Here is an 11799-nt window from a genome sequence, read left to right as displayed (position 1 = left end):
AAAAAAAAAAAAAAAAAAAAAAAGGCAGAAAGGATAAGAGAAAACAGACATTTCTCATCACAGAAAGTGTTAACAAGCAAGAGACAGAAAGAACCCACAAAACACTTTTCAGCTTTGGCCTTTGGTACTTCTAGAAAACCTCTGTGGGGGGAGGGAAGAGTTGGAAGAAAATATCAACAGTCTCCTTTGCTGCAGTATGTAGATAACTGGTATAATTTGCTTGCTTACTGGATCTGTTTTATTTCTATTGTACACTGGCAAATGAAGAAGGCAAACCGAGAATGGAGGAAGCCAATTTGATGTGATACTGTACCTGGGTGATGACATTTTCTTATTAGTCATTATTGATTGGAATTCATGTATTGCCAAATCGGATCCTGACAGCTTCTTTGAAGGCATTTGCCCACCTTCAAGTAATGAAAAGATAAAAGAATATGTTTCCATGTTAATCTGCAGGCAAACTAACATAATATTATCCACCTATATCTTTTAATACAGTAAATGATATATTCTTATCCTGAGCCTTGTAAGAAGTGTGTAGTTGATAAAATTACATTAAGGAGGTGTATTTTCCCCAGTATATTTATTCAATATGTATCTATCAGATAAATGTAAAAAACATCTTTTTTTTCATAAGAGAATACAGAACTGGTGGCAGCACCCACTCTGGCATGGGGCACATGGCACTGCTCCAGTTCTCATATGCCCCATGACACAGTTGCCATTGACATAGGGCGCACTGTGATGGGGCCAGTGCCTGAGGAGGTAAGGCCGTAGCAGTGGCAATGAGCAATGAGGCTGGAGGGCAACTGAGGCTGTGTCAGCCCTCACTCGCCCTCCTGCCATGTATGTCCATGTCCACCAGGGCTCAAGGGCTCTGGATTCTGTTGCAGGCCACCTCCTCTGGCCACACTGCACAACTTTTGGTAGCCACCTCCCACCGCTACACAGCACAATTTTTGGTGGCCTGTCACTAGCCTTGTGGGCCTCTTGGTTCTGTGGACTACTCAATGGTCAGTCTGTAATCTATGTCAGGTTATCTAAAACTGAGAACAGAGCACATCTCCATTCATCTCTCTGGTGACTTCATCTATGCTCCCTGCACCTTGCTTCCAACACACAGTTGCACATGCTACCACAGGCATTAATTAGCACAGAAGGTATTGTATGTGCCAACACAGTCCAAGTTTCACCCTAAGAGGCGAGGACTCCTCTTCCTGCTGCAAAGACTTCATATCTTTAATATCAATAAAGCTTCTTTCCTGATGACCATTCTCACTTGCCGCTGCTTCTTTCTGGTTATATCCCATACATTGTGTTTATTTTTATGGCTTGATGTACACAATCTGGCTCAAAGGATAAACAGAGCTATAACTTCTTCCCAAAAGAAACAAGTCCTGATGGGCAACAAAAGTGAAGTCCCTGGCCTGATTTACGGCAAGAGAAGTGCAAAATATGAATGGAATTTCAATACAGAATGACTTAAAAGGAATTTTTTTCTGAGACATGGCTAAGCAACAAAAGCTCTTCCAAGTACTGCAGGGAAACATGAATAAAAGTAAGGGAAATGGTCTTTAACCTGTAAGCCTTCTCTGTACAAGAAGCTTGGATAGGGTGTATGAGCTAAAACCACTTGTTAGTTTGATTTTGGCCAGTGATTTAAATCTTGTGTATATGAATTTGTCTTCAAATGGTTCATTACTAAGATTAAACCAAAGTCAACGTAGTCCAGGCTTACATCGCTTTCACTGTCCATACAGGAGTGTCCACTGGTATACCTAAATCACTTTAAAATACACTTTTAATTAACTAGGTGAAACATGGAATGTAGACAAGATCTAAATGAGGCTGGCAGTGAAGGCTTCTTGAAAAAAAGATATGGGTTATGTCTGTAGAGTTACATTAAACAGCAAGTTTCCAAAGGCTATAACTAGGGATCTACCAAACTTGTGATTTCACGATTTTCACAGAAATCATGATTTTGAGCAGACTTCATGAAAAACTGCAGGCTCTGAGAAGAAGTGTGGGCTCTGTGCTTTTAGGGGGACTATCTGAAAAAAAAAAATCCTGAAAATAAAATGCTGTGGCCTCTGGCATGGCAAGATAGCTGCTGCTTCCACCCCTCAGAGCTGAGTGGCTGCAGGGGCAGTGTGTCATACAGCCCTGCCCCCTGCCACCAATCAGCAGCAAGGGGCAGGGCTGCATGATGGACAACCCTCACAGCCAACCAGTGGTGAGGGGCAGGGCCATATGATGGACAGTTCTTCCAGCCAATCAGTGGCAAAGGGTGAGGCCACCAAGGGCCCCTTGGACAATCAGAGGCGTGGGGGGGCCCACCATGCTCCACCTGCAAAAATGGCTGCTGGCTCCGCAATTTGCCTGTAAAAATCAGCTGGCCACTGCCTCAAGTTTGGAACATCCCCTAGCCATAACCCAACACTGGGAGGGTTTTGTCTGCCATATTACTTTCCCAGAACTATCAACCCCACACATTCAAAAATCCTGTCAGGCCTCCCAGGATCACAAGAGTTAAAAATAATAAGTGTGAGGTTCTTTTTATTTACCTTCTGGGTTCTGAGCTTTTATAGTGCACTTTCTTCACTTTGTTTAAGCTTCTCTATCATTTTTCTTGCATTTAAAAAATGAAAGAGAAGAGTCTCATTCTGTCTATTATTACAAGCAGCTGGGGCTTAAAGAAATACAAATCTCATGATTTTTACCACAAATCTCGCAACTGTTGGCAACAATCAGTGTCAAACAAATTAGTATCTGGCCCCTTAATCTTTAAATTTCCTGATTTGGTTATGCACTTTTATATAGATTATATCTAACATTTTCAGACACATGCTTAAAAAGGAAAAGCATACACTGTGGTTTATGTAATTTTTCTGCTCTTGCTTTCTTCTTTTTTGCTTTTTGCTCATCTTGCCATTCTTTTGGAGACAATTTCATTAAAAATGCTTCATAGTATAAGTAGTCATTTAGGCAGACTTCAGCTTCTGCAATTTGTCTACAAAAACAGGTACTATTATGGCCAATATGCAAACAGAGGGTACCGTTACATTTTAAGTAAGATATAAAGGTTAAATGATATTAAAAGTATCATTATCATCATCCTATATACTGACACTTTTAAAATATATCAACTTGTATTATTGAGAAACCTTTTGACAGTTGGTCCAGGAGGTATAGGTCCAAGTTCTACAGTGGAATCATTAGGAAACTTGAATGCATTCATTATCGACATTACAATGTAGAATTAAGAGGGTGTTGTATTGTTAAGTATACCCAGATGTGGCAAAGTGGGCTTCCTTACTAGCCACAGTACTAGTTTCCCCACTAGCCTTTGGGCACGCTGCCCGCCTGTCTCGCCCGCCACGCCTTGTGGGTAATTAATTAAGTTGTTAAATTAAGGCGGGAGGCTGCCCATTCTTGCCCCGATGCCAGGGGGCACTATCTGCAGCTCCGTTCCCCCCCCTACACCAAAGCCCAAGCCTTGCAGATGGCATCCAGATGACAGAGTGCTCCCAGCCTATAGCCAGACCAAGCTTAGGCCTTGTTGTCAGGCCTCCAACACTCACATTTATACCGCCCTCCTCTCACCTGGGCCACACACACTCCACCCACTCTCACAAAGTCTCTTTCTCACATCGACAACTTATGCTATCTTGCCCCTCTTGCAGGGGGCCCCTTAGGCCATAGGCTTAGCTAGTTCGTACCTTAGGTGGCAGACATTCCATCTTTTGGGCCTCTCCCGCGACCCTCCCCAGGGTAGTAGCCAGCCAATTACCCGACCGGGTCCAAGCTTGCCCTGGCCCCTTCCAGGGCAACTCTATACACACTCTGGGCTCTCAGCCCTCTGGTTCTTCTCCCCCATTGGGGTCCCTCCTCTTTGCCCCCTCTCTAGGGCCACCCCTCACCGGGGCATTCTTATCCCAAAGCACAACTGGTGCTCCGGGGTCTCACACTCCTCCCTTGGAGCAGCATGTCATTGTGCTCCACTATAAATCTTGCTTTCGACCCACACTCGGCCTCCCAGTGGTGGAGGACTTACCGGGGTCAGGACTCACCCCTACCTCTCAGACTGAGCCCCCTTACTCAGCCTCTGGCCCAAGCTACAGCCTTAGGCATCCAGAGACATACCTACGCCTACTTCCTTCACTCGGGGCTCCACACCACCCCCTTCACTTGGGGCCACGGGGCTTCCCTCCCTGATGGGCTCAGGTGACCATAGCTGTGCCTGGTCCCAACTACCTTTCCTCAGGGTCCTACACCACATAGGGCTCAGATGGCCTCAGCCATGCCTGGCCCATTACCTCTGATGCTGCATGACTCATCCAAAGGTGAGGGCTAGGGTTAAGGCGTCCTTACCCACCTTTCACTGGGGTGATCACTGGCCTGGCATCTCTTGGGTGTTCCCACGCCACTGAGCACCCCACCAGGCTATGCACTCCCAGCAGGGTGCAGTTTTAGGTCATGCCTAGGACCAGGAGCCTCCAAACCATCCCCTATAGCTCCTGCCCTTACCTCCAGGATGATACATGAAGCCTTGCAGGCAGACAATGTTGCTGCCTGGCCTGCCAGCAGTGAACTGCCCCATTTATATGGGCAGCCAGCGAGCTAAAATGGCTGCCACAATCAAGCACCTGCTGCTCCGCTCTTAAAGTGGCAGGCACCAACAGTGCCCTGCCACACATCGCCCCCCTTAAAATGATTCCTGGGGGAGGTTTCCCCTGCTGCTCCTCCAAAGCAGGCTCCCCTCAGATCCTGTGAGAGCCCTCAAGTGGCGAGCACCCCCAAAGGTGCTCCACCACACCAGGTCTTAATTCTTCTGAATGACTTTTGCCCCAGACATGCTTTAACAGAATAGTGCAAACATTTTCACCTTTTGGTTCATAATTTTTTCCACTAAAACCAGTAACTGACTGAGTGTAGGGTAAGACAGACTTTTTCTCTATTAATTTAACAGTTTTTCTCCAAAAGCTTTGAAACATTTTCCCCAACTCTCAAGAGCTTGCTTGACTCCTGGCCTGACAGACCTTCTAATATTACCCCTATAGCTTCAAGAACACAGAAATAAGCAATTCGTATAAAATATTAAATAAAAACCCGAAACAGGGAATATATCCTTAGCAAATTACTGGCAGTATCTGATGTACTAGGATAACAGAACACCCTCACCACTCACAGACCTGACCAGTTCAAATCCTAGTACTGCTTACAGTCAATATACAGGCTGGCTGGCTTGAAGATCTAAGTACTATTAACTGTTTTACCACGAAGTCCAGGAGTATTAGTCATTAAGACCCTGTTGCGGTAGGGACCGCACAACCACAGAACAAAGTGACAGGGGGTGCTTCCAATCCCAGGAAAAGGCAATATACAACAAATGGAGAAAACCACACAGGGGGCCACAAGGCAACAATATTTCTTCCCCAAGACAGTTCTTTAGACCTAATTACCACTGTGATCAGAAAAGCAAGGGTAAGTTAGTAACATAACATCCTCACCTTTGAACTGCACGGAGTTCATTAACAGCTGATTTGAGCTCTCCTGCTGCTTGCTCTTTTGATTTCTTTTCTTGGGCTACACTATAAGTAAAATAGAAATATTTTAGCACTCTATGTGCATTTTTTTGTGGATCCAAAGTCAAAACAAACATTAACTGTGACAGAGTCTAACATTTTAGCTGCATTTGCAGAACTTCCATCATTTGCTTTCAGGAATTCCTCGAATGCAACGGTATCTTCTTTCAGCTTTTCTTCAGCAAACCTGAACTCTTTTTCCTTCTGGACTGCTGTTCTTTCCAGCTCCTCTATAGCTTCTTGTTTTGCTGTTATTGCATACTATGGAAACAAAACAGGGATAAAACATTACATTAAAATGCTGTCCTTATGTATTCTCTGTTACTTTAATCATTTCAGCAAGCAAAAGCAACTGAGCAATACATGTACTGGGAGGGACAGAAGTAACCATCCTATTACCATACAGTAGGAGTTAATGGACCAAATGTTATTTCAATGCTGAGGTTACATATTTAAACACAATGCCAGGAAATGCAGAATCAATAATCATGCTTCTGCTTTTCACCCACACTGTTAGCACTGCTCCAGTTCACAAGTGTCATTCTGTTGTTTTTGCAACAGAGTTAAGCATTTTAGGAGGCAGACCTTCCTCCAGGGATTATCCCCAATGTAAGGGAAGTCCTTCGTCAGCTCAGAGCTTGAAAAACATTGCTACACTGGTGTCCACAACAGAAGGCAGAGACAGAATACTGCTGTGCTTGAACTTCTCTCTCAAAGCCAATAGGAGGTTTGAATATAAATTTAGAGGTGTGGAAAAGTTTATACTACCCTTGTAGTTGGGCAGCAGAGGGACTGGCTGGGGACCAAGGATGCAGAACTAGGGTTACCATATTTGCAGGTCCAAAAAAGAGGACACCTGCCATGGGAGGGGCAGGCTTTGGGGAGGAATATGATGGTGGGGGGGTAGTGACATGCCGATGCCCTGCCCCTGCCCATTCTGTTGCCCCTCACTGACAAACCATGCCCCCCCATCCCCGCTGTGCTGCTGCTTCTCACTCCAGACCCACTGACCCCAGCCCTGCCAGTGCCCCTCACTCCCAAACAGCAGTACCCTGCCCCACACCTCTTGCCAGTGCCCCTCACTCCCAACCTGCAGTCCCCTAGCACTGTCAGGGCCCTGCACACTCAACCCAGTCACCCATCCCATCCCCCATGCCCCTCACTCCTGCCAGTGCCGCTCACTCCCTACCCATAGCCCCTGCCCCCCAGTGCCCCTCACTCAACCTGCAGCCCCCCAGCAGCTTAGGCAGTGCCTCTCACCCCCCAATCTACAGCCCCTTCCCTCTCCCAACTCCTGTTGGTGCCCCTCACTCTCCACCCACGGTCCCCCCCCCTACCTAGTGATGCCCCTCACCCCTGACCACAGCCCCCTGCCCCACACTTCCCACCTGCAGCCCCCTGCCCAAGCCAAGCAGCTCCCACATTGCTTTCTCATTCTCCATTCTTCCCCGCCTCCTCCTGGCCAATTTTTGCTGTTCCTCTGCTCTCCCGCAAAGTGATTTACTGTCAGTATCACATGACTCCCCCTCCCCCAACAGCCAATCACCTTGCCTGCAGCTCCCAGCCCCAAGCAGCTGGCCTGGGAGGACAGAGGAACAGCAAGAAACTTAGATATTTTGCTTGTATTTTAAAAACCAACCTGGTCACAGTGCAGGGGGCCAAAAAAGAGACATGTCCGGGAAAACCCAAACGTATGGTAACCCTATGCAGAACCTGCAGTGCAGTGTTGCCAGCCCTGTCACCATCTACATGTGCATTTCATTGCACTTAAATATTACACTGTAAAACAGTACCGTCCCAGACAGTATTATCTTACGGAGGAGTTAATTTACTGTGCCCTAATACCAGTGCACAGTGTAGATAATGACACTTTATGCACCTAATTAGTCCACTCTTCAGTAAAGCGCACCCAGTGACTATGAACCTTGCTCAACTTCCTACCAGATTCAGGGTCAAGTCCTGCAGATACTTATTCATCCAAGTAGTTCTTCTGATTTAAATAGTTTGTCTGATTAACTTTTACTGTGCATACTGGCTTCCCAATTTGAGAACAGTGGGATTTCTCTTCTGAATCAGTCTTACCATTTTTAATATACAGACATACAGATAAAAAAACTTATTCTAATATAATTAGATGTTATTTTTATTTAATTTTAGGTGTTCCATTAACTATAGGAAGAAGAAAAATATTTTATGGTACCTGCAGTCGAAATATTTCCTTCCTTTCATTGATAAAATTTCTTACAGATTGTTTGTTAGTATGGCAAGCTATAAAAAAAAATTGTGTTCAAATTAGCCTGATGATGTTAACATATTCCTCAAATTTCTACAGAATAAGCTACAATAAAAGACAATTGTTTTCATATATTTATAATGTATTTAACACATTGTTTAGTTTATTAAACAAAAATTACTTTATATTAACTCTTAATAGAATTCATTTAAAAGAATTCACATCCCTGCCACTCTACTGTTGGAGAGAGCCTTCCACATAATGGAAAAAAGTTTTGTACCAGGTTAATCTTTAGTCATAGAACATTGTAGTAGCAGTGAGATGGGGAAAGAGGAAGTTATAGTTTATTACAAATATTCCCCCTCTCTTCAGAATGACAATGTATGCTTAAATCCTTGTTCAGAATTTGTAAAGGAAAGAGTCCTTTAGCAAAATCTCTGTGGGTGAGCTGCTGTAACTGTAACAGATCCCCATTGAAATCAATAGAATCTAAATAAATGAAAGGTACAATTATAGGATTTGGCCCTAAACAATAATTTTTAGATGAATGATTGATGTGCAGTCTTATGGAAAACTGTACCAAGATGAGTAACACCACAGGCAAAGCTAAAAGAATATACTTACTTCTTGCAAAAGTAAAAGCCCGGCTGGGATCAGAACAAGTGTACTCATTTTCCTCTGGAATATGAATATGTTCTTCAATTTCCAAGTTCAGCGCTCTTCTAGACTGTCGACGTTTGAGTCTTGATGCAAATGTCTGCTTTTTATGTACTTTGACAATCTTTTCAAGTACTTCTGCCTGCATTTACAGATTTTGAGATAAGTGTGTCTATCAAACTGTAAGTTCTCTAGGAGCAAACCTGTCTTTTATATAACACTGTACCTCAATGGAATTACCTGAATACTAACAAGGAGTCAATTGAACTCATTTACTACCTTAGTGCCCAGATTTTTGAAAGACTTATGTGCAAGTTTAACTTTGCTCTTATGTGTTACTCTATAAATATCAGCAGAATTACTTACAGAGGCAAAGTTAAACACATGCCTAAGTCTTTGTCAGACTGGATGTCAGGTGTAAGTAATCCATTCGTCTTACTGGGATTACAATACAAGGGCAGCAAGATGCTGCATCTGTGTCAGGGTAACAGAATCTGGCCCTTGGTTGGTACACAGTCATGTTTGTAAATAGAGGCAGGTGAAATAAGCCATTCTGTTGAGAGTCCAAAGAACAGCAGGCCTATGAACAGTCATACACACTATGTATGTATTATATATACAAATTAAGAAGCCATATGAATTTACATGTGGAATACACAGGATAAAAGTCATTAAAATAATAAGCATTATAAAGCCTTGCTGAAAAGCAACAAAAAAGCACCAGCTGCCATTGCAAGTTACAATGCTTCCATCTCGTGCAGAATATCACCTATAAAAGGCATCACCCTCACTCTGAATCAACAAGATACTTAAGCACAATTCTTAGAATTTCCAGAGACTCCTCCATCATCACACTTCAGATCACATGGTGAGCATTATTACATCAGGCCAAACAAACGGTAAACAAATACTGTTAAATCTGTGTAGCAGATGGAAAGACTGAAGCACAGTGTCATTAAGTGATTTATTCCAGGTAACACAGGAAATTGATGGCAAAGACTGGACTGAAACTCAAGTCCCTTTACTCCAATTTCTATGATTTACTCATTAGTGATTACACCAAACATCATTTCCTGTTTTTAATATTATAGAATCTGTAAATGTGCTTAAAGGACATTCTATATCTGGGGCATCCTTCATTTGAAAGGATGCTCTTTGAGGGTACATCTCCACTGCATTCTCAGCAGTATCCCAGCAGGGACAGTGTGTCACTTTCAGGCTCGCCCTCATGACTTTAGGCTCCAGCATATTAAGAGCAGTCACTGAGGATGTCCTTGGAGCAGCTTCACCAGTGCACTTCTGGGTTTGGTGTGTACTAGCCAGAGTAGACGAATGAGACTTACATGGGAATGTCCCTCCAAGGACACTCTGGTACACTGAGAAACTCTTGCAAGAGTTCTATGGAGACCCATCCAGCATCAGCCAAGAGATAAGAAATACAGCCTTTCCATCTACAAAAGCTTTTATAGCTTGTACTCAACTGATTAATTTTCATGTTATCTCTAATTTTAGCAGGAGTTTCTTTTTCTGAAGTCCTTTTACTGCTTTAGTAGGAAAGAAGCTCATTTCACCACACAAAACAGTTAAACTAGCGGAAATTTTGACATAAACAGACTTTGTACAGACTATGTTAATTACAATTGACACAAACACATACCTTTTCTCTTTCCGCACGCTCAACACTTGTGTAAAAAGGTGGCTTACTGCTTAAAGGTGTAGGTGGGGTTGACTTATTTATATTATCTATATATTAAAAAAAGAAAAGAAAATACAAAGTAATAGCATATAAAGCATTGCCATAAAAAAAAAATCAAACTAAAGGGCAATTTTACTGGAAAATTAAGCTTGCAATCTAAACTGAGGAAACTCTGGAACTTTACACTCTGTTCTCCTTACCTTTGCCATGTTTTGGATATGCAAGTGGTGACCTACACAGTAATATTTTGAAAATATACCTCTGATTCTGCACATTGAACACTAAACTCATGAAATTCCTGTGGTCACAGCCTACATTCAACTTTGCATTTGATCTCTTGGGCAATGGCCTGTAAACTGCATTAGACACTACAGGCATGTTTACATTGTTGGTCCAGGAAACTCAGTCATGTCATCAAGGAAATAATCTCTGCCCACATGCTAGTTCTACTCCACGTGCATGAATAGCAGAAATAAGGCAGCAAGCACACCCTAAGAATGTTTTAAAGAGATTTCTGGGAGTTGGAGTGAGTGGGCAGGATGGGCTGCTTGGAGTTATTCCCAGGCATGGCACAGAGGCCGTGTAAACAAGCTCACAGATGGACAAGACAGTAGATCTATGATTATACAGACTCATTAACCTAATACTGCAGTCAGTGTTCCTGAGTCGACTGTGCAGTTTTGAATCTCCTCTAGAAGTTATATGAGAAATATGCAGGTGTTCTAGACTCTACTCCTGTATCCTGAACTGGGATACAGACTATTCCATCCCATGTAACTGCTTGCAACACAGTCCTCCTATCTGGGCTGTATAACAGCGCCCATGATTTGACTCAAAGACATTCACAGAATCATAGGACTGGAAGGAATCTCAAGGGTCACATGGTCCAGCCCCTAGAAGCATTCACTTGAAGAGAGTGAACCTTGAACCTATGCTTTCTCCAGAAAACAGATGTTCTTGAGCTATTCTTTCCTACCATAATGGAGAAATTGTTCCATTGCAGGAGTTTATTTTGGATGAAATACACTCCTATTCAGAGTGTATTTCAGAAGCCTTAGTCTTTCGCATAATTCCTTAAAAAGTACAACAGTTCTCGTCTCACAGAGTAAGCAGTACACAAAATTAGTCTATAGCTTATTGTTGTTTTACCCAAAACAACCGAAGGCAGTTGAATAGACTGAGGTGAAGCCGATGGAGCTCGCGCTGTTGACGCTGTCCTTGCTCTCAGAAGCTGTTTCTTTATCAGCTGAAACAGACAGTGAGGAGAGGTAGGGGGAGAAGTGTTAGTGTAGGAAAGTGAAAAACCACTAAATGCTTTAACCCAGTTTTTGCTTGTCTTTTCATCTGCGCATATAGATGAACTTAAAAATAAAGCATGTGATTAAAAATGGACATGTACAAATACAGGTTTGGATTTTATGTATGTAAGCTGACATTCTTGCAAGCTTTCTGTGGGCACAAAATGGAGACCTGTTGAATATTGTACCCCAAATACCTGTAGATGAACTGATGATCTTTTGGCAGTACAAACAACTAGATTAATGCCGAAGCAGTGCCACCTGTGGCTAAAACATCCAGTGAGATTCCTGGAAGAAATCCCTCAAGGAACCCAGCTGCTAATCCTTTTG

General features: G+C 43.1%; 1 protein-coding gene across 1 annotated transcript in view; it reads right to left on the bottom strand.

Annotated features, from left to right (window-relative positions):
- The window catches only part of CCDC38 (coiled-coil domain containing 38), a gene marked incomplete at its 5' end in the record, with an annotated part of 54511 nt that extends 42968 nt beyond the window's left edge, over positions 1-11543 (bottom strand). The window contains 8 exons of the mRNA XM_019515056.1: positions 314-407; positions 2868-3010; positions 5511-5591; positions 5683-5846; positions 7786-7853; positions 8443-8617; positions 10133-10218; positions 11321-11543. Of these exons, the coding sequence (XP_019370601.1) occupies positions 314-407; positions 2868-3010; positions 5511-5591; positions 5683-5846; positions 7786-7853; positions 8443-8617; positions 10133-10218; positions 11321-11543 (1034 nt within the window). The remainder of the gene's footprint in view (positions 1-313; positions 408-2867; positions 3011-5510; positions 5592-5682; positions 5847-7785; positions 7854-8442; positions 8618-10132; positions 10219-11320) is intronic.
- Between the last annotated feature and the right edge of the window lie 256 nt (positions 11544-11799).

The sequence above is a fragment of the Gavialis gangeticus genome, unplaced genomic scaffold, assembly GCF_001723915.1.
Source record: "Gavialis gangeticus isolate Ggan-Ray unplaced genomic scaffold, GavGan_comp1, whole genome shotgun sequence".
Taxonomy (NCBI): domain Eukaryota; kingdom Metazoa; phylum Chordata; order Crocodylia; family Gavialidae; genus Gavialis; species Gavialis gangeticus.
The sequence above is the reverse complement of the archived record's forward strand: the minus strand, read 5'-3'. Positions and strand labels throughout refer to the sequence as shown.